Source organism: Hippocampus comes, unplaced genomic scaffold, assembly GCF_001891065.2.
Source record: "Hippocampus comes isolate QL1 unplaced genomic scaffold, H_comes_QL1_v1.1 scaffold170, whole genome shotgun sequence".
Lineage (NCBI taxonomy): Eukaryota > Metazoa > Chordata > Actinopteri > Syngnathiformes > Syngnathidae > Hippocampus > Hippocampus comes.
Window position 1 is genome coordinate 269,008 of NW_017806171.1, and position 25,392 is coordinate 294,399.

Below are 25,392 nucleotides of genomic sequence, written 5' to 3' on the forward strand. Positions count from 1 at the left end.
ATCGCAAGTGTTGATGAAGGGCCATATGGAGGGAAAGGGATTGATGAGGAACAAAAAAATAAATAAAATAACCACGACCGCTTCCAGCTGACAGTAAAAGCATCACCACGGCGATAACATGCACAATGGTCATTCCATTAAGTACACCTGCAACATCGTATGACAATAAAGGGCTAATCATAACAAAATAATAAGTAGGACAATAATATTTCCCTGAATTGCCTGAGTGGGAATAAAAAAACATTTATTGATCAATTTAGCTAATCAACCTCATCATTATTCCTGTTAGTTCCAAAAATAAAAATTGTAATTCTTAAAAAACTACCAGCAAATGTTTACAATTATTTTGAAGTGTTTTTATTGCTTTTAACATTTTCGTTTTGGCTGCAATACATAAATTCGGGGTGTCAGTCGATTAAAAGTTGCAATGAATTGCATGATTTCTAGAGTTAACTCGCAATTAATCGCACGTTCCTAAAAGTACACTAAAAACGCATGTCAACATATGAGTGAGCAAACACAAATACATTTCTTATTTCCACATTTCACATTCAAGCCCAACAAGTACTCTACCATCACAGTAAACAAAAACAATGACACACCTTTCAATACAATACATATGACCTGCGACAAAATTTGTCATATCTTATCCTTTGCCTAATACCTCAAACTTTTTTTTTTTAAAGGTCGAAGTGGATTCACAAGTCATTACTCAACACCAAGAATAACTTCAAAGTTCCTCTTGCAAACCTCTTTTGCTTTCTCTAGCTTAGCATCGAGAGTTGTGATTTTTGGTTCTTGAGCAACCTTTTCCTTCGCAGTCGCAACACAGCTCGGCTTCCTTACCTGGCCTGCCAACTCCTTCATAGCTTGACTTGTTGTCTCATCTTCCACTGCAATTTTTTTTTTTTCCTTGTTGGTTTATTGGTTTAACATTGTCCAGAGGGCCGGTAACTCTTTCCAAGGTCGCCATCTTGCCAGCCATCCTAATTGTACTCCGGCTGGCACAGGTTCGGCTCTTTCTTCTTCGTTGGTGTCTCAGACCGCGACTTTCTTCTCCTTGTCTTTGGCTGTGTTATCTGCCATTTATGCACTACACTGCCCCTATCAGGCCAATCTATGCAATGCAGGCAAGCAACCGTAAACAAAGCACACGCAACTGGGCAATACAAAGCTAATGAAGAAAAAAATTGTGGTGAGGAGACGTGCGTTTACGCATTTATTAAATTCATACAATGTTGGAACGATTTTTAAATTCCAGTTAATAGTGACAAAAGATTATACACCTGTGCAATAGTAATATCTGAGGCTCTTTTATTTTGTATTTTTGGTGACGAAATAAATAAATACCTGTCGAACGCTGTTTCGCGTACATCAACTTTTAAAACGTTCTGGTGTGTCTGCGTGTGCGTGCGTGTACGCGTTGTCTGTGCGTGTGTGCGTGGGTGTGTGCGTGCGCGCGCGCACGCGCTTAAGTGGTCCATGCTAATAGTGGGCTCCTGCTAGCAAAATGCACAAAACCCCGTGGGCTCAACAGTCAGCTTGACAGAAAAAAGAGCAAATGCAAATATGAAGGAGGAGGCAAAAGGAGGGAAAGAAAAAGAGAGGGAATGTTTTCAGACAAACAAACACGTTCTCCTCCTTGAAAAAATAAGAAATATAACTGGTCCGATTACTAGTTACAAGCGATCAAACCACTTGTGGTATGACGAGCAGTCAGACGGCAACTTTTTTTTCCATTTGAGTGCATGTCCCTAATCTTTTGTCCCTCCCCGTTTTGATGGATGAACAAAATATGAGGCGTTCAGCATTTATTGCAGGGCAATTGTACTGGTGGAGGAGGGGAGAATTTTCGGGTGGGAAATCCTAAGCAAACATGTTGTGTTTGAATTTGCGTGCGTGGGCGCACCTATTTCACCTGAAGATGCCGTGGGCGAGTTTTCAGGCACCTGTCCGTCCAGAGATAAGGGCGGCAGATACCACAGGATGTGATCCATTATCAATTGGGGAACTTTTACCACAGCTGCCTCGGCAACTTTTGTTGATACCGACCAATCTGAGGACACAAAATGTTCAAAATCCATCCCATTGCTTGTTAGGGCCCGTAAAATTGAAGCAACATGGTATCATGTCGACCCTGGGCAGAGTCAATTGAAACTTAAACACTTTGAAGCTGACATCTGATTGGACAAAACAAATCGAGCATCCAGACCAACTTGTTGCAGTGACAGTTAAAGGCACAAAAAAATGAATCCATTGATGAAAAACTAATTCATGATGAAATTCATTGAGAATTATTTTGGTAATGGTGGATTTTCACCTGTTAGGGTGGCTCAAGATAAAACATATCCCCAGGGAAGGAAAAAAAAAAAGACTGGTTCGCAGCACGGCCTGATCACCCACATATTAACCCTATCAAATAAGTTTTAAACCTCAATGATAGACCCCCCCCCGAACCCCTTTTTTTTTGGTGGCGGGGGGGGGCTCCTGCATTTGGACTTAAGAGTACAAAACAAGAATGCTGTCACCCCCCCCCACCCCAACATGAGCACAAACACAAAACCACAGACTTCACAGTCAACTTATCAGAGTTCAACACTCGGCCTGTGTGATGCTTTGCCTCGTCTGCAGAGTGGTTGGGGGGGTTTGCGGGTGCGCGTGCACGAGCGAGCGGGTTTACGAGGAGGTGGCCGGGACAGGCCTGTTTGTGGTGTGTGTGTGTGTGCATGTGTGTGCGTGTGCGTGTGCGTGTGCATGTGTGTGTGTGTGTGTGTGTGTGTGTAAGGTGCGTGGCCGTGCTGAAGCGAGATAAGAAGTTGCAGGATTGTAAAAAAAGACAGAAAAACAGATGGATGCGAACAAACCGCAAGTCGACTGCAGTCGGGCCATTGTTTGGTAGCGCGCTGTTTTCTTCTTATTTATGAGGCATCACGTGAACACGCTGTTGCTTTTCGAAACAGCGTCGCTTTGTTGACAGTCAACACGTGGAAATTGTTGCGTAAACTCGGCGGGCCGTTAGCGCCGACAAGGCTCAGTCTCGCAGGCCGCCAAACAATTGGGGTGAAAAGAGGGCCAGTGATGATTGCATTAGTGGATGTGCACCTTTGACTCCGCTTTGAGGACACGCCATGAAAGTTTGCCCAGGCGCAAGTCAAATTTCTTGCCCTTCAGCCTTGCTTGCTGACAAAATCACCAGCAGTCTGTCCGTCAGTGAATGACAACTGGAAATATCCCAGAGGTGCTCCTTCAAATGGAAGACATTCGGTGTATTTTCCGGCATGTTTTGGGTTTTTTTGCTTTTTTGTGGGTCTACTCATGATTGGCACGGCAAGCAAATGTCATGCTTTGCTTGCTGAAAGTGGCTCTGGGCTCTGCATTTTCTTTGAAAGACTCCTGGAAATATCCACAATAACGCTAAAACGGGTGGAAGTGGCTTTGGGGGCAGAATTTTCTTTGCAGGGCCCCTGGAAATGCGCCCAAGTGACCCGAAAAAGGCCGCCGCAAAGGTCGGCTCCAATGTGTTTTTTTTTTTTTTTTGCACACGACTTCACGAGCCTTTTTTTGTTGTTCGACTCATGATAAGCACGTTCGACCAAATGTGATGTTGCGACGTGAAACTGGTTTCGGCAGGCGAATTCTCTTTGAAGGACCCAGAAATGTCCGGACCGTGCCTGCAATCAAAGCAAACACGTGAAACAAATTGCCGCGAGACGTTGAGGCTTTTATGTTCGGGGGAATCCCTCCAAATGGCGACTCATTTGGGCTGGGTCTAATAACCGCGTGGGTCTGGGTCTTAAATGTGTCTCCGCTGGTCGCGTACCATCTGCCATACCTGCGCCTTTATCAGGGAGTCCGTTAGCCGTGGAATTCCCACTTCCTCACACCTTCGATTGGAAGTGGCGAGCCGCTGAAAAGAGGTCCGAGAAAAAAAAACAAGAGAAGAAATCTGTTCCAGAAAGCAAGTGAGTCACCGTGGAGTCAGCATCAGCACGACAGCCTTTTTTTTTTGTCCGGCAGACGCACGACTCACCCGCGACCTCTTCACTAGCCTCAAAGGTTGTCGAAGGCTTTTCGGCCGTTTCCCTCCATTCAGACGCACGGGTGTCAGTCGGCGTTCTGCGGTGGACGAGAGCGCGCGGCGGAAAGGAGAAGCGGCTGTTATGCAAAAATCATCACGTGACGCAAATTGACATCACGAAGACGGGCGAGAGAGCCGACGCGCCGCCATGTCGACTTGTTGGCTGTTTTCAGGATGCGCATCACCAGCTTGGAAGGCCCACATCACATGACCACTGCAAACACACGCGCAATCTACACTATACACACACACACACGCCCTAGAGGTTCTGTGGTAGGAAGTGAGAATGCCTCCATCATCACAATAACAACGAAAGCAACACAATCTCAGCTGCTAACAGAGCTTCAAGTCGAAAAGAACTGTTTCCAAATACAACACAGCACAGAGAGGAGACCTCTTCACAACCCTGCTCAATGAAAAGGAGGCGCATGGTTTTTCCACGCCACAACAACGAGGCGCTCTAAAGCAACTGTGCCAGCCACACGCTGGCTGTCAAGTTGTTGGTGAAATTTGCTCTCTCCCGCTTTTCACCAATCACGTGTGGGTGGGGAACGCCGTTTTGCCCCGGAGGAGATTTAATGAAACGGCATTGACACTTGAGGAATGTCTTTGACTCGGCGCCATTGTCACCGGGACGGCAGACAGACAGACAGACACTATTGTTCTGCTGCTTTGACCCACATCCCTTTAATTTCTCGCTAAATGGGCCACATTCTTCATAAGAAAACTCCACCCATCCTGGGCACAAACCACACACACACACACACACACACACACACAAACACACACCCGAGTGGCATCCTTTGACCACAATTGCCTCAATCAGAGCACCGCGAGCCCAACAAAAGGGCACACCTAAGAGGGCTCGCTCCCGGGTTGCGCGCGTCTCGTGCCGTAACACACGTTTCGTTGCTCGTTTACCAGGACGTCGTCCGTGGCCACATCGGTTCTTATATGGTGCCTTTCCTCAGCTACGGATAAAGGGAGGAATCCCCGCCACCGGTCGACGCGCACCTGCCACGTTCATCGTGACACGAAAGCGAACGCGCGCGCATATATAAAGATAGAGGCCAAAGTCGAAGAGCCGCCAAGTTGTGTGAAAGCCACACGTCAATCATATGGAGACACCGCATTAAAAAATGCTTTGTCTTCTCCCACAGTTGAAACAGTAAACATATACGTCTATACACGTACACACGCGCGTGCGCGCACATACATACACAGCCACACCCCCGCGCACCGCCACCTTGACAGCCTTTACGGACGCGCTTTTCAAAACAACTGCTCCTGAATCATCTTGTGGCAGATGTTTCTGGGAGGGCAGATTTGGGATTGCAAAACAGGAAACACAGGTCTTGATAACACACGCGCGCGCTCACACACACACACACACACACACACACAAATGCATGTGCACATACAAGCGCCCTCAAAAGCAGCGTAGGAACACTTGTCAAATTTATAGTGAAAAGTGTGCTTTTTGCCAGACCAGTCGGGCCTCTTCTGATGCCCGCAAATACAGTGTGTGTGCATGTGTCTGTGTGTGTGCGTGTGTGTGTCTTAGTCACTCCTCCAGACAAACAGGTACCAGAGGCAAAACAGAAGGTGAGCGATGGTGCGAAGCAGCGTGTCTGACGAATTACTGTTTGTGAAAACGCGCACCGAGAGTACAGGTGGGCAAAGTACTCCCACTCAGTACTTGAGTACAAAGATCCGGTGCTTGGGTAAAAAGGAAGAACTGAGTCAAAGTTGTCAAGCAGGGTTGACATTAGCTCTCTCGTGTATTTGGGTCTCTTTTTTTTTTTTTTAGCGGAGCCCTGAGATACAAGCTTTCGTCTTTGCGTGAGCGGGCTCCAAAGTCAAAACACTCGGGTCTGAAATCCTCCTTCCCCGGATGGCTTTGCCATTCGTCCCCTCCAGCCCCAAAAAACAAATACGCCGTGTGCTCTCAAATAAGGGAAGCGGCACTCTGCAAGGTTGTACTTTGTAAAAACCAAGCAGTCACAACAACGGGAAGTAGAATGGACAGAACAAAACGCTCGCTCCACCGTGCTGATGCCTTGGGTTTCAGCTCCTTCTGGTGTGCGCGCGCCATGGCCACCGGGGGCAGTAGAAAACAGCCCCACAGACACAAACAAAGAAGACTTTCGCAGCTCCTGCAAGTGACTCAGTAAATTGGAAAAATATTTTCACGGAGGATAAAGAATATATGACGGAGACAATTGTTACATGGTATATCTTTCCGTTCAAATATCGGTGCCACAAAAGTTTCCGACGCCACCTATTCGTTAGCCCGTCGATAGCTGGTTGGTCGAGCGGCACTCTTGTTTATAAATGGAGCAGGTAAAAGTCAAAGGCCATTGGACAAATAAATGCTTGGGTAGAAATGTACTTTACAGGAAAAAAGCATACTTACTTGTCACTACTGCATCACACACACACACACACACACACACACACACACACACACACACACACACACACACACACACACACACACACACAAAATTGTTCCACGAGCTGCAGGCAAGTGTGAACACGTATGGCGTCCTGTGAGCCATGCACGCACGCGCACAAACTGGTCAGGCAGGAACATAAAGTCTAGTTGCGTCAGTGTCGGCTGTTGTTTTTTGTTGTCGTGCAGCAACAAAAGGGCCGACATCAAGTTCAAGCAGAATTGTTTGCGTCTGCCCAAACTCTTGACGAAATGGCGTCAAATGAAGCCCGGTGGATGGCAGGGATCATTGGGCGTCGCCACCATGTCATGTCGTGTCTGCGGACGTGCACCCCCATGGCTTGAAGAGGCAGGGCCCGATGGGGCGGCATTTGGCTTTGGCGAGTCTGCCAGTGGGGGGGAAAAAAAGCATTTCATGATATTAGGCAAGTGTGAATTGGGCCTTTTTTCTTTCTGATTTTTGTGGGTGCACTTTGCAGAGGTGTGGGGGCCTTTGGGGAGTGTGTGTGTGTGTGTGTGTGTGTGTGTGTGTGTCGAAGCGGATGTAGCCGCTGCGCAAACAATCATGCTTCTATAGTGTATGTTTGCACAAGAGATGAAGCAACAAAGGGGAAAAAAAAAAAAATTGGAGGCGAAAGTCACATCTGATAAACATCTCGACACTTGGCTGCAGCTTGAGGCAGGTTTTTTTTCTTTTCTGACTTTTTTTTTTTTTTAACAAATAGAAAGATGAATGGGCACGTCAAATGCAAAACTACGCAAATCAGATGCAAAGAGTGAGTCAGCGTTTTGGCGAAAAATTCCCACCCGGCTCTGGGGGCAGGTTTCAGTCAAGTCGAGAAAAGATGAAGTGGCGGGTGCGGACCCGCCGCCGGCCGTCATCGCCGGTACGTGCTCTTCACGCACGCTGCCGGGCGTCGACACGTGGCGGACCGGCACATCCATCGGGACCCCAAAGCATATCGCGGACCAAACAATCATCAGGCTGTAGAATGAAGTGACCCCCCCCCCCCACCCTGCTGAGTTCGGAACACAACAGGTCAAAGCATGTTAACGAGTGGACCCGAGGAGCGTTCACAATGGCTTCGGAGGCCCACTAAGTCCTGGATTTTCCAGCCAATGAGCATTGGGCCGTCTGACCATTCGGTATTGGACCCTTGGACCATGGCCGACTGTACCGCCGTCGCGGCGTGGAATAGAAGGTCACAAGCGGTTGCATTCAAGGGCCACAAACTACTACTAAAGTCTAGGAGTGATAGCTTGTGTTATTTTCAATGACTGGTAGGTGGCAGGAAGCGCCCCCCCCCACAACCCCCCCACCCCGAAGAACTGTACGCTCGGCTCACACCAAATGGTAGTTTATGATGATAACAAGATTCAAGACGGCGATATGATGGAGCTGATCATCTCGTGTTTGTTTTCAAGTCTTAATCCCACGCGCAGACCCTCATCGGAACACGTCAGGTTCTGGTGCGCCATCCGTCACCCCGGAGTAAAGAATCAAAACACAAATGCGCCTCCGTTTTTTTTCTCGTGGGAACCTCTCGGGGCCAGGTATGTCGCTCCGTGAGCCGAGACCATCGGAATCCCGTTTTTCCGGGTCCGGACGCGCCGCCTGGATGGGCGCAACAAACAGTGAGGACGGCGCGGAGGCGCTCGTCGTGTCAGGACTTGTGCCCGCCTTGGGAGAGTCTTCCTGCTCAGCCGGATCCTTTTGGGGTTTGGCCCAGATGCGTCTCTTTCCAAATTGCGTGCGGCGGATTGGCACTCTGGAAGGATGGCTGCCACGCCGCCGGATTGATTCGCCGCCTTTCAAGGGCTGCGTTTTGAGTTGAAAGCACGCGCGCCGGTTTCCAAACGCAGGGCGCAAGTGTGAGAGTGAAACGTCAAGGAAAAGTCCCGCTCGAGTGGGAGAGCGGCGGCAGTGCAACTTGAAATTTCTCACTTTTTTGCGGGTGGCGCGAAACACATTTTTACACTTGGTGCACTGCAACACTTGATGCAAAGGTGACGGGAATTGACATTGAGGTTATTTGCCCTTCAAAACGTGAGGGGAAGTCTTTTAGTTCCCCATCGCCGTTTCATCCGCCAGGAAGATCAACCTTATGAACACGGCTAGACCTGTTTGACATCGCGCACACATTTTCACGTTTAAAAAAAAAAAAAAAGAAAAAAGGGATATTCCCTTTCAATGAGGTTTACAATTCTTTTTTTTTTTTTCTTTTTACTCTACACTTCCCCTCCGGGCGACGACGCCCTCAGTGTTTTTATTTGCGGCTACTACGAGTGCGAGAGTTGTTTTGCAATCCGAAAGAGGAAGGGAAATGTGTCACTCATTCTGTTGTGATGCAACGGCGGGGTGCAGGCGCGCACGCGCTGATGAATTTCGACTTCCCGACTGGGCTTTGGATTTGACTTTGTAGTCATGAGTAACAAAAGGCAATTCGGAATTGGCCCAAAAGAACCATTTGCATTTTCAACAGCACTTAGCCCGAAGAGGGTCCGCCAAACTACACCCTGAACTGGTCGCCAGCCAGTCGCGGGGGACCTAGAGAGACAAACGACCATTCACGCCATCACTGAGTGGGAACCCATCCCCTGCTGAGCGCGCACCACTCCGCCGTGTGCACCGCGACACCGTCAAAGTCATGCCAGCGATGCAAAACCGCAAAACTTGACCTTGAAGTCTCAACACATTTATAGACCCTTCACATACACACCATAAAATGTCATTCGTCTTCAATTCATTTCAAGCACGAGCTTCAGAAGTTTCTTTGAAATGTCTTTTTTTTAATCTTGCACTCCACGTAGACAAACAAAACGAAACGTCATCTACTCAAACTAAGACAAAGTGAATCAAACTGAGCATTGACGACAAAAACAGAAGTGTCGACTACAACAAGCCCGCTCTCCAAACAAAGGCAAAATAGGTGACATTTCAAAACAAAAGTCAAAATGCAAACAGAGGGATGAAAAATGGGAAGGGTGGCCCCTTTTGCGGCCCACCAATCCAAATGGTGGACGGCTCGGGTCCCGGGAAAAGGCAGCCGGCACTTTGGGGGAGGGCCGTGGGCCTGGCTGCAATTTGCATAGGGAACATTTGCGAGTCAAACTTCCCGTGGGCCGCGCCAGAGGAGTGCCGGCTCGCCCGAGCGGGAGCGCACGCGCCGCCGTCAAAGCGTCGCTGGGGTCGAGCCCGGACGCCTTTCGCGGGACGCATTTGCCGTTTGTTTCCTTCGACCTGATCCTCACGCGGCGAGGCCCCTTCTCACTTTCCAGGCTTCCCACACAGTATCGGTCACCCCCAAACAACCAGCCGATAAAATCCAGCCACAAAGCCCGAGCCGATACTTTCCCATATTTTGGTGAGATCTGAAATGACAATTTTAGGGGGGCCAACAAGTCTCTACCTCCGAGCAAAAGAAGCTCAAGCTTGTCTGCACAAAAATACTCCAAAGCATTTTGGCTGATGCATTTTGGTGACTCAAAGAGGCAACGGCACTCATTGATTTTCTTCCAGATTTTTGGCCACCTGGCCACAAAGAGCAGCAAAAACGCCGTGTTTGCAAACATCAGATTCATTCGATGGATATTTTTATGAGTGACTCAAAATGTTGACAAATATGTACACGATACAAGTATGTGCCTGTTCAAAAAAAAGTTCTTAAATTCATTTCTCGGTTTGACAAAAATAAAATGTTAACATCCAAAATCATTGATAAAAGTAGATGGATATTTTTTGAGCATAGCATGTGCCCAGAAAAAAATAAAAGTTGATTTTATAGACACAAAAATGTTATTTTGTTTTTGTTCTTACCAAATTCATTTAATCGTTTGACATAAAAATCAGAAGACTTGGTTTTCTTGCCGAAATGTCCCATTGTGGAATGATGACGAAGAAAACAAAACTTTCGGTTTTATTTTTTTGACTCGTACGATAAGTCGACGTGCACGTATACCGTGACTATGTGACGCATAAACTTCCTTCTCCTTAATCTGGCCGATGCGCTGATGATAAAATTCCGCACATGCATCGTGATTTCTCACACCGCTTAGCATTGATGTCACGCTGATGCATCGCTCATTTTTTGTCACCTTGCTGGCATCGTATTGTGATAAGACAACATGCGCATCGTCGCTGTTCGGTGAAAAAAAACACTTTTTTTTTTTTTTTAATGGGATGTACGAAACGCGGACAGCACACAATCAAGCCGCGGTCGCGCTGAGCCCAAAAACTCGTGACCGCCAGAGGGTCAGACCCATAAAGGCCACCACCTGTGCAGCGAGCGGAAGCAACTGGCCCGGCGCTACGGCGCACATCGTCAACATTTTGGTGCTGAAATATATATACAGCGTTGAAATCTCTGTCCTTTTGTGTGCGAGTTTCACGGTGAACTAACTTCGGAGTGACAAATCGCTTGAAGCGAGCACACTTGACATCTTATTTGGAGAACGGCGGGGTGTTCAGGATGAAAGAAATCAAGCTCTTTGATGATTTCGAGATTTTACGGATTGTCAGCATATTTTTTTTTCCACTGGTAGCCCCTTCTTGTCTTTTTTATTGGGATTTTTTTAGGGGGTGGGGGGGTGGTGGCAGGGTGTTTGTGGGTAGGTAGTAAATGCAAGTGCAGCACTTTCCAGGTTCATGCGGGAGATAATTATCAGTCCGCTTTGTTGTTCCAGAGGGAGTGGTGCTTTCGCTGTCATTTTGGGGGCTGCAAAGCCTGAAAGGGGGGTGGGGGGGGGGGTCTGTTTGGAGTGTCAATATTTACAGTGTGCGCGAGTGTGTGCGTGTAATGATGAGCATGAATGCAAGACAAACGTCACACGTGATGAGCACAACTTGAATGCTGGAAAAATAACGTGTTAGCTTCAGCTATCGACGTTGGATTGTCTTTGGCCCAGCCGGGAAGTACTCTTCCCTACGCAAGTAGACTTACTCCGGCCGCACGATTATATCGGATGCGTCCAGAGAAATTATTTTATCATTATCTGAGTCTATAATGGATACATTTTTTGACCAACAGCATGACAAGCTAAAATGGGTATCATGTGGAAATGAGCCACCTCTTCTATCCGGGGTCAAACTGACCCACTGGCTTGAAATGGTAATCAAAAATCCATTTTAAAAAGGAGGTCAATCTGACTCATAGACTTGACAAAATACGTTTTTTATTCTACACGCCAACTAAACTACCCAATTGAAGTTTGGACCATTTCAGTTGGTGAAAAGAAAAACGACTTTCGACTTTTCTTGGGATCAATTTGAGGCACAAGAAGAAGAGTGCGAGGTCATGAGTGACCAACCTAAAGCTCGCGTTGAACCCCTTTTTTTGTTTTCAGATTTTAATTGACTTCATTTTGCGGAGCACGACACATGCAGCTTTTTCGTGCTACTCTGCTGCCGCCTAACGGCCACTCGCTGCAAGACAATCATTTATTTAAAAAAAAAAAGGCGGGGGGACCGTACAAATCATGATATGGAGGCAAATATTTTTTTATCGTTCACAGTGTCCACGGGGTCCTAAACTATAATAAAAAAAAATATTTATGGAGACCAGTAAATTTGAGGCCCCCTCCTTAATAAAGTCCTTGCCTGGCAAACCTCTGCTGTCGATAAAAAATAATCACTTACAAACATTTTAAGACCGTTTTTATGGCACAGCGACAACCAAAAATATTTCATACAACATAGTGTAACGATGCTTTTCAACTCGTAGAAAATAGTATAAAAATAAATGACATATTTAGAACTAAAAAAGGGTTATTTTTCAACTGGATTTTTTTATAGGCCCCAGAAAAAAAACAATCTATCCAGTCTACTTTTGCTCTAATTTTCTTAAAACCTTTTCAAACTATTTTGGGAGTGTGGAAAATTGCGAATAAAATCTTCAAATAAAAGTGAGGCTTCAGTCTAAATAATCCTACGAAGGCCTCGCCTGGCGTCTCTGCATTTGAGCAGCTGAAGGCAACCGGGGAAGGCAACGCATTGGCAACGCAACGGTAACGCAGGCAGTGGCAAAATGTTTCCCAAAAAGCCCTTCGAGGCTTCGTCGAATGCCAGCGACTGAGGAAAAAAAAAACGCTTCGACGTCTTTTCTGGGCTCGCCCTTCTATGCTGAACACCAACCCGTTTTGGAAGAAGTCCTGCAGCGTGCTGCCAAGTTGCAACAGAAATGGACGGCAGTGTACCGCTAGAGCCCTCACGCTCGACTCCTTTCAACTACCACATTGACCGAATTCAGTTTCTTGTAATGGTGCATTCATGAAGTCGTCGTCAACGTTCCAACAACTAAAAGGAGGTTGACTTTTTGGAACGGAATTGGCGTTGCCGGTGACATTTGGTAACAAATCCCGCTTCGTTCGGAGGACAGCGCTTCAAACATCGCAAAACAATGAAATGCCAGCTCACGGCACATTAGGGGATCCCCTCCTCGGGATCGGGGGGTCGCGGTTGGGCGTCGTGCAGCAGGCTTTTCCAGCGAGCCTTGTTGCGGCGCAGGTGGGCCGTCATGGCGCGGCTCAGGGCGCTCGGTCCGGTGAAGCGGCGCCACTCGGCGAAGAGGGGCTCCACGATATACGAGATAAAGCCTGACAAAACAGCAAGGCGTCAGTGCCGGCCGATTGCCATCGCGTCATCATCATCATCCCCCCCACCAACAACTTTTTACGATGAGACGGGCAGCCCATCGGTCCGTCTTCTTTACAGACGGTTAATAGAGCGCAATAGCGAGCCGACCTTCAGTGAAATTTAGAGAGGGCAGCCCATTTGCGTTGGTGGTGAAACCTTGCTAGAAACAAAATGGCAGGGGAAGCCGACGAGAACATCTGGACTTTATTAGGGGCACGCGAACCGGCGGCAAAAATGGGCTCTTTTTGCCCTGCGTCCTCACCGGTTTGGATGGCCGGGATGGAGTCGGCTCTCTGGTCGCACAGCGGGCTGATCTCCAAGTTGAACTTCCTCTCGAGGTCCCCTAAAAGGTCAACAAAAACCTGAGCACCATTCGCTGTCCTAGGCGAACCTCAACGAGAACAGAAACATTTCCCAGTAGCAATTTTAATACGGAAATTCCAAAAAATTGAATTTGAAGGAAAAAAAAAACTGGTGAACAGATTTCCCTCCGCCGGCCCCAACGTATTTTGTTCCTTTCACGAACAAGTGTGTCAAGGGGACCGGCGAGCGCAAAGCGGCTAAGCGCACCCACCTTGTCTGAAGAACTCCTCGCACACTCTGTCGCTCCACTGCTTGCTGAGCGGCCAAACGCGACACGAATTGCACACGTCAGCGCACTTGAGGCCGATCTGCGGACGAGGTTGAGGGCGTCGGACGGTTGTCAGACTGCGGCGGCCGGCGAGTTGGCTTACCTGCAAAATAAAGTGCCTGTGCGGGGCCAAGTGCAGATCCAAGTCCTGCTGATCCAAATGCGCCCGCAAGCCGAGCAGGAACTCGCCTTGTCTGCTCATGTCGGTGGCCAGGATGAGCGAGCCCAGCTGCTGCTCGATGCCCTGCCTGCGTGCGTGCGCAAAACAAGAGGCGTAAACGCAAAAAAGGCCAATATTGACGGACAGGCGTGAGAAGATTTCAAGTTACTCTGTAAAATCATGTTTGGGGAACAGCGCCAGCATGCAGCCAACGAGGGTTTGTTTGTTTTTTTTTAAACGGCCCCTTATAAACATTTGAAATTTCACACAGACATCTGGGCAAAAGTGTGTTCTTGTTTCAGTGTGTGCGTTTTCTTACGACACGTCCTCCGGGAGGTGTGACAAGAGGCGCGACTCTCGCAGCATGCCCACCGTGGACCTCCAGTGGTGACTCTCCAGCACCGACATGTTCTGCACAGGACCAGCCTAAGTCTGTTTTTTTTTCTCTTTTTTCATCGTATGTGAGCTGCAAAATTCTGGCACTTTTCAAAGTTGCAAACTTTCCACGTGGAAAAAAAAAAGGAAACGAAAAACAACGGGGAAATGTGAATGAAGCAGCTGCTTGAAAGCATTTTTGGTGGCGCACGCAAAACATTGTGTTCCGTGACAACGGAAGCACCAAACCCATCAAAAAAAACGAGCGTTTCTTCCAAGTTGTGACCAAAAAGAAAAAAAAAAAATTTGACGGCGTGCGCACACACTTGCCAACCTTTGCCGCTCAGTAATTAGCAGTAGAAGATAAAGAAGATCGGTTGCACCGACACCACCCGTTTCAAAAGCAAAAGGCTGAGAAAATGAGTTTTGGGACAAGAGCCAGTCCGCGGCTTTTGTGACACCTCCGAGTCGGAGCCAACGACCGCAAAAATGTCTGCTTTTGACAAATTGTTTCTATTCACATTGGAAAGGGACAATGGCGTGGGTGGGTGCGTGCGCTACCTGATAGAGGGAGGCCAGGTGGTGCTGCGTCTTGATGAGGAAAGGCTGGTTGATGCCCGGGTGGTCCACGTCGTGGGCAGCGGCCGCCATCAGGCCCAGGAACACGTCCAGTGGACTCATCTGCTCTGATAGCTACCATACAAAAGGCGCGCCATCAAGTCTGCTGTTGAGCCAGTCAAAATAGATCACATTTTTAAAAATAGACACACACACACACATATATATATATGTATATATATATATATTTTTTTTTTTTTTTTTTGGGGTGACAGTATGGAACTTGACATACCAATCCTCCATGAAGCATCCCCAGTTGGTCGCCTGTTGAGCGGTACTCGAATAAAGAGGGAGCACAGAACTCCCCATTTGAAATGGGACCGGTAAATCGGTGCCGCCGTCCAATGCGGCTTCTTTCACCTGAGGCGGCTAGCTCAATGAGTCAAGGCTCTCGTTTCTCAAGAGCATTTGGAAACGGTCATTCATTGTTTTGCGGCCAACCTTGGTCTCCTGCAGGTAGCAGTACATGGCCTGGATGACGTCGGCCGCGTGCACGGCATTGTGGTAGGGGTTCTGAGAGTGGTAGTCACTCTGAACCATGCCTGCAAGACAAACGCGGTCGTGACGCCAACGCAGTACAACAGTCAAGGGGGATGAAGCTGCGAGGAAAGCCGTGTCCTCGCCGTGCGAAAAACTTTTTTGCGGCCGTGCCATTTTTCAATTTTGTGGGAGACGTACTGAGGAAGCGGTGCAGTTTGACCACGTCCAGCTGCAGGTGTTGAACGAGGCCGTAGACGTTGAAGAGGTGGCACATCAGCGTCACCAGGCCGTTACCTACAACACACAGGCACAGAAAAAGAGGACGACACGTTAACTGTGGCCGACCGGCGGCCTGCTCCGAGTAGACGGCGGCTCACCATTTGTAAGGCGGTCGAAGAGGAAAACGTCAAAGTCCCACGAGCTCACTTTCGAGAGCATGTGCTGCCATCATCACGGACAGAAAAGATTTTTTTTTTTATTGAAAAAGATTCAAGGTGTTTGGATAGCGGTACCTTGACTTACATGTTCATCGAGTCACTGAGCTCTTCCCCAATTCCCAACGAGTTCACCGAACTTTGCGAGGTCACCAACCCCCCGCAATTTGTTGACAAACTCCCAGTTTTGGTTGTGCTCATCAATGACGGGATCGTCATTGAGTCGAATCGGGCCGAGGCAGTGAAAATAAAAAGTGCTCTGCTGCCACCTTGTGTCAACGACAGGTACTTCCAAACCTTTTCGAGCGGGCGGCAATGACTCGCAGAGTTGGAGAATGTCAAAACTGTAAGGTGGCTTTCCAAAGTCCATCGGATTGTCCGTTCGGAAAGGTCGCTTTGCAGCAATCTCGTTTGAACGCGGCAGAGCGCTCTCGTCGGGCGGGGTTGGGTGGTCGCTGGCCGGGCTACTTTGCGGGTGAGTCTGCCCGTCGGTTGGAGCCGACGGGCAGACTCCTTGCGAGTGGTCTCATTTGCTATTGGTGTGTTTGATGGCTCAAAGTGCGTCGCCGATTGTGGCTCTCCTGCAAGGGCATTGCAGTCGATTGTTTACAAAAAAAGTTAGGTTTTTTTTTTTTTTTTTTTAAATCACTTCACTCGAGCACTTGTAGGTCAAGGTAGCGGCGTGCAGGTTGTGTCGTCTCACGGCAGCTTGGCCCAGGTAGTCGGAGTCCACCAGATGCAGGGACTCGGGACCGCGCGGCGGCGCCCCCCTCAGGAGGCGCGAAGCGTGGCAGAACCTCTGAAAGCTCAGCAAAGTCTTCAACTTCCTCCTCCTGACCGGCTCCAGCTCCCTCTGCTGCTCACTGGCTGAAAAGTGCCATGACTGCAGCTGGAGATGTTTTCTCTTTTAACATTTAACTGATTTCACCAATAAAAGACTGTTGCAATTTCACCTACGGCAACAACAATGCAAACACTTTCAGGCCATAATGTGTAATGTGTCTCACCCACTCAAATTCCGACTTTCGTTCTTCAAAAGGCAACCATTTTTCTCCTTACAGCATCCATTCGGTTAAAGTTATGACTTCAGTCAAATTCACGACCTTTTTCTCGGGATATTGGAACAGGCCCTCGTTCAAAATCCGACGCCATTCTTGTGACGGAACAACCTGAACTTACCCTTCCGGATGTGCTTGTCAACCAAAGGGTAGGAGCCTCCTCTCAGCCGGCAGCACGCTCCCAAGGCATGCGTGTGGCGTGCCATCTCCTAGCGGGGGGAATAAAAGTCTAAAACAGTGTACACGAGTGTACTGTATTCAGCGGTAAATGAAAAGTCGACACACCCCCGTTCAAAATGGTTCATCTTCAATTGATTCGTTTCAAACAGCCACGACAGACATAAGTGGGTGTGCACACTTTTGCAAGTAATTTTTTTTCCTGTTCTCTATTGAAGTGTTTTGGGTTTGTTTGTTTATTTTTTTTCTATTAAATGATTCGTCAAGGAGGTCACAACGGGGGTGGGAAGTATCACAAGAACCTGGCGTTTGAACAGGGGTGTGTAGACTTTTTATATTCACCGCACATGGAGACAAAACAACCATTCCGATTCACGTTGAAAGCTACGGACAAGTTCGACTCTTAAATGAGCTCGTTTGGAACGGCGTATGGAAACGAGAGCAACAACTCCCCCCAAAACTTTTTGGTACCGCTGCCACAAGCGCATTTAACTTTGAAGAGCATGAAAAAGGCTCCCAACATGAAGATTTTTTTTTTTTTTTGCCTTCTCCCCAGGCAAAGGCTGCTGTCCCCGCTTGAGCCAACTGACTCTTTCGCCTGCACCCAAATCAATGAACGGGCCCGACCGCCACCTTTTGCTTTCCACACACGAGACATGATTGACAGCACATAGGTACTTGACGCGTCCCCGCCAGCGACTCCATTATTCGCACCCCGCCAATCTCGATCTTCGCCCTTGGGACTATTTTCCCCAAGCATTGGGTTAGGCAAGGTTCACTCAAGGGCAAAGAACTGGAAAGTTAGCATCCGCCAACCCGCACATTCCCCGGCTAAGAGGTCACATACCAGCTGCGTCTCCCAGGCGCTTCACTTGCGTTGCGATCATGGCGCTGGTCCTGGACTCCCTTGGTCCATCTAAAGAAACATCCGGAGCTCCGGCGAGACTATTTAAAGGTTGATAAAACGCGACACTTGAAAGGATAAAAGCGCCATCCTTTCAAGTGTCGCGTTTTACTGGAAAACCTTGTGACACCATTCGCATTGATTTCATCACAAACAAAAACAAAAAAACAAGGCCTTGTGACATCAGCCGGCATTCATCCCTGCGGCTGGTTTAAAGCAGCACTAGAAAGACTTTTTTTGGACGGAAGGCCAGCCTGGAGTCGTCACTCATCTCTGAAGAATACCATGGGAGGGATTTGGTCTTTGCGTCCCTCCCCTGGATCTTTTGCACACGCTCTTTGTTGACTCGCTGATCCCATCCTGGGTCGCTCGGTCACGGACGGGTACATGTTGTTCGGAACGGCAAGTGGGCAACTTGTTTTCCAAAGTGCACAGCGGTGCCTCCAGATGAGAGTTGCATTCACCGCTTGACTCGGAATCGTCGGATCTCAAATCAACTTTCCCCAATGAAATGAAGACAAACGTCAGTCATGCATTCCAGCGTCAGCAAGAAAAAGCCAAAATGTCAGTGGCGCCACGGCTGACGTTGCAGACAGCCGAGAGGACAAACAGTGAAGGCAAATAACTTTTGGGGTTTAAACCTAAAACAAAAATGGTGCACGTTATTTATATTTCAAACAGCATTATTGACATTTGAAGACGGACCCTATCCTGCATGATGCTCGTATCTCAGCACGCCACTGTACTCAACCAACAGGACATCTGAAGACTAACTGACTGAGCACTTTTTTTTTAAAAACTCTTTTAATAAAGTAAAACAAATCCAAGACAACAGCTGCATAGAACATCACATAAATATGTGCTTTGGGGCCCAAGAGTGAACAAGAGTGAAAATACTTTCTCTAGGCCGGTAAATAAACACAAAATCTGGTCGAGCACAAAAAGATTCAAAGCATCGACTTGAACTGAAACCGTAGCAATCTTTGGAGACTTCGTCATTCGTACCAACCTTCAAAGGAAATCTTTGATGCGTTTCATCTCTTGTGCACCCACATTCACTGTCCCGTACAACAAACTGTCCCGTACAACAAATTGCACAAGTCTTGACATACAACGTAAGATGAAGTTCCCCGTGAAGCGACCGCTCTTATGAGCGGCATCCAAAGTGAAAGAGACGAGGAAAAAAAAAAAAAAAAAGATCCAATAAAAACGGTAACCTGAACCAGTGGGAGCCCGCCAGGCAGGATTTTCAAGGCTCCGGCGGACACGGGCACAAATGCAGAAGCGCCCGGCTGCGTCCGGCGTGGTGGAACATCTGCAACGTCAAATCCATTATGTGCACGCATCATTAAACGTTTCATTTCATGCAGTCAGCACTGGAGACGAAGGAGTATTGTTGCAAGACAAACCTTGGGTGCGTCCGGACTTCCGAACGGTGAGCTTTCCAGGGAATTCTCTTTGTCCGAGGAATTGTTGTGGCGATGCTGCGCGAACTTCCTCTTGAGAGCCTCGGCGATCAGAGCCGCCGGGTCCTTTGCGACGGCCCCGCCTCCTATCCTACGCCTCCTCTGGACCGGCGTGCCACCCGGCGATCTACAACGGGGAGGGAAATGTCTGACAGTGAATAATTCTTAAATGAGACTTGAAACACACCCATACACAGTCAATCAAGATTTTATGTCCGGTTGGAACAAATGACTTTTCCAAAATTCTTTTCACTTAGTGTATGCGGGTGGGGGGTGTCTGACCTCTCGACAGAACGCAACTTGACTTGATTTAAGTCTTTGAGCACATCCAACATGGAGGGCAAACTTTGAACATCTCGGAGCCGTTTCTTGTCCGCGTCCTTCCCATGACACTTGCGCCGTCGGATCAGCTCGGTGGCGGATGATGGGCTGGAACAGGATGACAGAGGAGGTGGCGGCAGCGGGGGAAGAGGAGGTGGTGGCGGGGGCGCACAGCGAGGCGTGGACGTGAGCGCTGCCGCCGGCATGGGTGACGCCAGTGGTGTTCCGGCAGCATTGTGAGGGATATCTAAACGGCGGGTAAAAACAATCTTTCAGATTCAGTGTAGCTCATCTTGCCCCGATGTGGTGGGTGACGGAGGTCCCACACGTGCAGTCGATTTGGCGTACCCGTGGCTGCAGCGGTGGTAACAATGGCGGCGATCTGAGCCCGCAGCCTGACCAGCTCTCTCTCCAGCGCCGAGATCTTCTGCAGGGCTTCAGGCTGCGTCTTTTGCACTTCCGCCGGTCGTGGTTGCGGCACCGGGGGCCTCCTGGTTTCTACGCTGCCGGGCGTCTTCGGGGGTAGATGGTGCCTAACAACATGCAAGAGGTCAAAGGATAGCAAGTGTCCGCTGATTGTTTGCGGTCATACCTGGTCTTGGCAAAAGTATCCCCTTCATCCTCAAGTACCCACAGGACATCAGCGAACGATGGGATGGCGGGAATTTCCGTGGAGTATGCGTGCTGCCTGGAGGTGTGGAGCGGGATCTGATGTGGAGGGATATGCAAGGCAACACGTACAAAAGTCGGAGAAGATAACAGGTACAAGACTCTAGCCAAAGTGAATGGATGAGCTCCCAACCTGAAAGTACACCCGTGGTGCGGGGGTCAGAGGCAGGTTGGAGCCGATCATTCTTACGACGCTGCGATACTGGCCACACAGCCGACTGTCCCACACTGGGACCAGCTACATGAAACGCACGCCACGAGACCATTGAAAGGAAAAGAAAACCAAAAAACAGCCACCATCCATTTGAAAGCAAGAACAACTGAAGCTCACCATTTCTGGAGGCACTCCAAAATAGTCCAGCACCAAGCGCAGCACGTCCAGTGCATCCTCAAGCAAAGACATTGCCGTTCCCCTTTTCTGTTGACTGACACCGTGCAACAACGTCCCAAGTCACAGTCGTCACACCTGATGACACACACGCACACACAAAATACTGTCCACTCGTGCCTCGAGATACAAGCGACCCAAATCAAAACATTTATTACGGATGAATATTCAAATTCTATGCTTAAATTAAGCAGCTTAACAGCGGTTGTTTGATTTGAAATGACAATCTGGAAACTTTTGCACGTCACAGAAAGCCGCATTTCACAAACCACGCAAAGAACAGGATACATATACGAAAATATAAAACTCACCGTGCGTTCTTTCTCTCGAGACAACACCCCCCGTTAACCTTCGTTCAAGAGCTTCATTTTGATAAAATTTATACGCATTAAATGCAACTAAAAATCGAATCAAACCTTGGGTCACGCTCACTCGATTCACTACGGAAGTCTTCCCCAAGTCAAATTAAACGCTCGTCCCGTCAAGGTCTCTGATTGGTCGAAAGTGCGGCAGCCAATAGAAGGAGCTGATGTTGCGGCATGTTGACTCGGTTGACCAATCGCGTTTCACAACTGTGATCACCCCTGCTACCGTTTTTTTATGTTTGCGGACACGAGCCTCGTTTTGACCTATGTAAGAAAACAGGACAAAAGCCAACTTGAAGTCTTCTTTCAGTACACATTACCCCACTAGTATTCGCTTTAAGGTTTGGCGTAAGTATCACGAATATCTCAGACTCAAACCCGCTTTTGTAATTGTTGAAAGGAATTAGCTCGTTCTGTTAGCCGCACCGCTCGCGCTTCGCTTTTGGATTACGGTTCATCTACAAACGTGCCCATGAGAATGACGCATGATTGACATATCCCGAAAGGTGTCTCAAGGGGATGGACGCGTTGTCGGTGGTGAGCCAGCTGCGGGATCTGGCATCGGAGCCCCAGAACCGAGAGGCCATCGTGCAGGACCAAGGCTGCCTCCCCGGGCTGGTCCTCTTTCTGGACCACCAGAGCCCCGATGTGCTGCTTGCCACTCTCCAGGTGGGCGTCCTTGGGAAATTATGACTTCCCCAACAGCCGACGTTCGTCCAAAGTAATGCCACTCGCTCTTACTTGGGTCCTTGCAGACCCTCCGCTACTTGGCAGAGTTGTCGCCAAACATTCCTACCATGAAGAACGAGCTGGGGATGATGGTGAGCCTGGAGAACCTTGTGACGAGGTGATGACCTGTATTGATTTTTGGTTTGTGCTTATTTTGGTCATTGCCTCAGATTCTTTTCCCTTTTGATTCTTTTCTTAGCCATCCCGTGTCAAAACACTTGCAGTGATTAACAAATAAGTAATCAAGACATACGTGCTCTTTCTGAAATTCTATAAATGCCACATGACAACGAAGACCAATCGAGTTGAAAAGTAGTGCTCTGCTTGCATGTTGTGGCATCTCCCCTGGTGTTATAAACCGCATATTTTTCCCCAAAATTTGGAGATTAAAAAAATGCTTTTCATTTGGACAACAGTATACTTACAAAACTATGCATGCAACGTCCCCCAAATTTTGTGATTTTATTTATTTATTTATTTAAATCAGAACAGTTGGGGGGGGGATCCTTATTTTTATGTATATTCATATTGAAACAAGATGGAGGGCAAATTAGATACTTTTCATTGGGCAGTCATCGAGACGCATGTGTGCCTTGTGGTACTAGTTGGGAGTTTTTAACATGTGAAATAAAGATTCGTTCCTCACGTAGGGACGAGCTGTGTGCCGACATCACGAATTTGGCGAAGGAGGTCTATGGAATTCTCGTGGCGCCTCCTCTTCCTGTCCATCGCACACCTGAGAGGCAGAGGACAAAAAAGTCACAGTTCTTCCTTAACTCATCGAACAAGAAGGCCAAGTGTGTCACCTTGCACATCCAGGGCCTGGACAGCGTTGTGAGTCCACATTGCACAGGCTGACCTTCGACGGGGCCACCCCTTCACGTGCAGATTTTTTTAGGGGTACCGTTTCAACAATGCAAAATAAAGTTTCAATTGATGAGTCGAATAATCGATGGATTAACTGGTAGAAGAACCACTTCTATAAAGTATTCAAGAGCTAGCCACAAGTCCGATGCAAACAAACATCTCGTGTTACTCACAAGGCCACGCCCCTTAGTCACACATCCAACACAGGAATACATAAAGTAAATGCACTGGATCAGCCGTTTAAAAAAATATATATACATACTACAAAACTGCTAATTTTCTTCATAAAAAACGTGTGTTGCGTTTGTGATGTAGGACCAGCGAGGCTTGTGCGAGGAGGCTCTGCTCAAGGTGCGAGGAGTGATCAGCTTCACTTTCCAAATGGCTTCTAAAAGATGCACCGTGCGCATTCGCTCCGATTTGCCCACCGAGGTGACGCTTCAGGACTTTGCCTTTGACGGGTTCGCTCGGGGTGCTTTCAGTGGAAGTCTTACTCATGTCTTTTCTTTGTACGTCGCCAGAGTCTGGCCTCAGCCATCGCCGCAACCAAAGTGCTGTCTGCCCAACAGGTGGTGAAGAACGAGGCAGGAGATGAGGTCACTCACACTTTTTTTTCACTGCCAATCATGCAAAAACGCTCAGTTCTTGTACCGTGGGTTACTCGGTACAAGTTTCTGAATTGACTCAGCGGGGTCTTTAAAAAAAAAAAGGTTTGGCTCACCCAAGCTCCAATGGGTTCTCGCTCCTCCTCCTTCAGGTCTTCATCCCGCTGAGCGCCTCGGGAGCGGTGGCGCCCCGCGATTCGGCCCTCCCGGACTACATCCCCGAGGATGAGGAGAAGCCGGAGGAGGCGACGGACCGCGCTGTATCGCGCACCGCCGCCAAGGATGACGCCAATGGCAGCTGGCTCAACGCCGCCGCCGGTTTCCTCACCCGGACCTTCTACTGGTGACAGAGGGCGACTCGACCTCGCTGATTCCTGTAAACAGCTCCAAACGTGTGCGCACGTTATTTGACATTTTCATTTTTCCAGGGGCGTGAAAACCGTGCACTTGGTTCATGTAAATATTTTGTTTTCGTGATATTTGACATTTTTTAAACATTCAAGATTCTCCCTCAAGTCAGTTGTGTATTTTATTACTTCATTTTTTCAAATGGACCATTAATGCCTCACCTCCAAAGAAGAAATGAAAAAAAAAGGGGGATTTCGCAAACAAACAACCACACCCCAAATAATTGTTAGATTCATGGTCAACTTTGGGGTGGGGGCGCCCCCCTCAAATGAATGTTTCCTCCTCACCTCGAGAGAAAGAAGTGGTGAGTTGGTAACACTGCTGGATTTTGCTAATAGGTGATTTGAAATTTGAAATATGTGTTATTGACACCATGTACATACGGTAACCCATTTGAATAAATGAATGAATGTCTCAAAGTCCACAGGTAAAATTGTGTTATTCATATTGTCTTCATTTTTAATTGTGTGCTCCTCGACACATTGTGAATGTTTTGTGAATGTGCCCCAGTCAGTAGCCAAGTGCATTGTCCACTTGCCTTGCTTCAAATACGATGGAGAGGATTTTGAAGCCCCCCCACCGCCCCCCTCATGAATACCTGGTGCTCTCTGGCCACTATGAGGACTCGGATGTACACATCTTTTAGTCTTATGTTCTCATGGACACCTGGAGCCCAATTAATTGGTGGGCGCATCATCCACTTGAGTCATAGATGCCGGGTTTACTACAGTTGAGTAAACTGCTACTGTGTGAAGAAATGAGGTTACAAAAAAGTTCTAAAACAAGCAGCAAACAGATAAGGTAACATGTCAAGGAAATTTATTTTCAAATAACAATACAGCTCTTTTCTTTACTCAGGTCATTCGTAGGAAAATATAGTGACTGTTCTGTATAGAGTACCGGTACTTTGTATGCAGCGATGGCTGTTTGAAAGTGCTCTATAAATACAGTTGAGTTGAGTGGCTATTCTGCAATAATTTAGTCTGCACGGGTTTCTGTTAAAGCCATTTGTGAGCTCCAATCATCATCATCATCATCATCAGCGTCCTCGTTAGCAGTCCTGCATGAGATGCAACTCTGAGTGCAAAGGTTATTTTCCGACTATCTTCTTTCTTTTATACATGGTAAGGCGTCCGAAAACAATGATCAGCACGTATTACAAAATATTCCCTCCGGATCAAAGGAATGAGATTTACTGCAAAATTAACATCCCGCGAGCTAGGCGGAAGTTGAACAAAAAGTTGGGCTACAGCAGATGTACAGCAATTAAACTTCAAAATAATCAGTAGTTGTAGTAACCCAGCGCCTCACCCCCAATAATCTCTACTTTATTAAATATGAGAGCATCTTAAATATGGTACGTGACACAAACCTCTTCCGACGCCTTTAGCTCCAACCAAATAAGTTGTGCTTTTACCCTGCGTTGCCAACGCTACCTGTCAAACAAGCGGGGGAATACAAAAAAAAAAAACACACCTCAAGTTTCACAATTAAAGATTTTACAACTCATCTCAGTTTGCCGTTGTTGTTGGAGTAAATCTCATATATTTCCCGTTTGGTGGTTGATTCTGAG

At 47.8% G+C, this 25,392-nt stretch overlaps 4 protein-coding genes and 1 long non-coding RNA gene across 12 annotated transcripts in view; 2 read left to right on the forward strand and 3 right to left on the reverse strand.

Annotated features, from left to right (window-relative positions):
• The window catches only part of hbs1l (HBS1-like translational GTPase), a 37,291-nt gene extending 33,096 nt beyond the window's left edge, over window positions 1-4,195 (reverse strand). Inside the window, exons 1-3 of one of the 6 annotated variants that reach the window (XM_019896247.1) lie at window positions 4,031-4,134; window positions 3,833-3,907; window positions 847-3,671 (exon numbers count right to left, since the gene is read on the reverse strand). In XM_019896247.1, coding sequence (XP_019751806.1) covers window positions 847-867 — 21 coding nt within the window. In that variant the 5' untranslated portion in view covers window positions 868-3,671; window positions 3,833-3,907; window positions 4,031-4,134. Of the gene's footprint in view, window positions 1-846 lie in introns of all 6 variants that reach the window. The other 5 variants (XM_019896253.1, XM_019896248.1, XM_019896249.1 and 2 more) reach the window with 5 other exon arrangements.
• Window positions 4,196-11,777: 7,582 nt separating this feature from the next.
• On the reverse strand, window positions 11,778-17,126 carry LOC109531713 (cAMP-specific 3',5'-cyclic phosphodiesterase 7B). The gene is made up of 12 exons (XM_019896163.1): window positions 17,042-17,126; window positions 16,870-16,892; window positions 16,566-16,766; window positions 15,806-15,869; window positions 15,627-15,722; window positions 15,390-15,490; window positions 14,892-15,023; window positions 14,275-14,366; window positions 13,899-14,043; window positions 13,739-13,835; window positions 13,427-13,507; window positions 11,778-13,124 (listed from the first exon to the last, which is right to left on the reverse strand). Exons 1-12 carry the CDS (start codon window positions 17,124-17,126, stop codon window positions 12,952-12,954), a joined length of 1,290 nt encoding a protein of 429 aa, XP_019751722.1. The 3' UTR covers window positions 11,778-12,951.
• Window positions 17,127-18,796: 1,670 nt separating this feature from the next.
• Window positions 18,797-21,302, reverse strand: mtfr2 (mitochondrial fission regulator 2). Of its 3 annotated transcripts, none has more exons than XM_019896278.1 (8): window positions 21,157-21,302; window positions 20,789-20,923; window positions 20,591-20,695; window positions 20,423-20,496; window positions 20,137-20,321; window positions 19,750-20,035; window positions 19,411-19,594; window positions 18,797-19,316 (listed from the first exon to the last, which is right to left on the reverse strand). In XM_019896278.1, exons 2-8 carry the CDS (start codon window positions 20,858-20,860, stop codon window positions 19,251-19,253), a joined length of 972 nt encoding a protein of 323 aa, XP_019751837.1. In that variant the 5' UTR covers window positions 20,861-20,923; window positions 21,157-21,302; the 3' UTR covers window positions 18,797-19,250. The 3 variants fall into 3 exon arrangements, with proteins under 3 accessions (XP_019751837.1, XP_019751836.1, XP_019751835.1); XM_019896277.1 differs by having other exon boundaries at window positions 20,381-20,496; window positions 20,789-20,882; window positions 21,157-21,301; XM_019896276.1 differs by having other exon boundaries at window positions 20,381-20,496; window positions 21,157-21,301.
• LOC109531785 (uncharacterized) lies at window positions 19,713-24,913 on the forward strand. Its single transcript, XR_002171245.1, has 3 exons — window positions 19,713-19,723; window positions 23,992-24,715; window positions 24,780-24,913. It is a non-coding gene; the product is annotated as an uncharacterized LOC109531785 (long non-coding RNA).
• Window positions 21,428-23,926, forward strand: armc1l (armadillo repeat containing 1, like). Its single transcript, XM_019896279.1, has 7 exons — window positions 21,428-21,558; window positions 21,717-21,879; window positions 21,966-22,057; window positions 22,590-22,773; window positions 23,122-23,238; window positions 23,328-23,402; window positions 23,564-23,926. The coding sequence occupies exons 2-7, from the start codon at window positions 21,730-21,732 to the stop codon at window positions 23,756-23,758; spliced, it is 813 nt and encodes a 270-aa protein (XP_019751838.1). The 5' UTR covers window positions 21,428-21,558; window positions 21,717-21,729; the 3' UTR covers window positions 23,759-23,926.
• Window positions 24,914-25,392: the final 479 nt, after the last annotated feature.

Excerpts from the sequence above, each read along its gene's own strand:
- LOC109531713 (XM_019896163.1), bottom strand. The coding sequence starts at position 17,126 with ATGGCACGCCACACGCATGCCTTGGGAGCGTGCTGCCGGCTGAGAGGA. Across the intron at positions 15,723-15,805 it reads CTTCGACCGCCTTACAAATG|GTAACGGCCTGGTGACGCTG; the intron begins GTGAGCCGCCGT and ends TGTGTGTTGTAG. Across the intron at positions 13,125-13,426 it reads CATCCCGGCCATCCAAACCG|GCTTTATCTCGTATATCGTG; the intron begins GTGAGGACGCAG and ends CTGTTTTGTCAG.
- mtfr2 (XM_019896277.1), bottom strand. The coding sequence starts at position 20,860 with ATGTCTTTGCTTGAGGATGCACTGGACGTGCTGCGCTTGGTGCTGGAC. Across the intron at positions 20,696-20,788 it reads TTGGAGTGCCTCCAGAAATG|CTGGTCCCAGTGTGGGACAG; the intron begins GTGAGCTTCAGT and ends CGTTTCATGTAG. Across the intron at positions 20,497-20,590 it reads CACCACGGGTGTACTTTCAG|ATCCCGCTCCACACCTCCAG; the intron begins GTTGGGAGCTCA and ends CCTCCACATCAG.
- armc1l (XM_019896279.1), top strand. The coding sequence starts at position 21,730 with ATGGACGCGTTGTCGGTGGTGAGCCAGCTGCGGGATCTGGCATCGGAG. Across the intron at positions 22,058-22,589 it reads CTGGAGAACCTTGTGACGAG|GGACGAGCTGTGTGCCGACA; the intron begins GTGATGACCTGT and ends TTCCTCACGTAG. Across the intron at positions 22,774-23,121 it reads TCCAGGGCCTGGACAGCGTT|GACCAGCGAGGCTTGTGCGA; the intron begins GTGAGTCCACAT and ends TTTGTGATGTAG.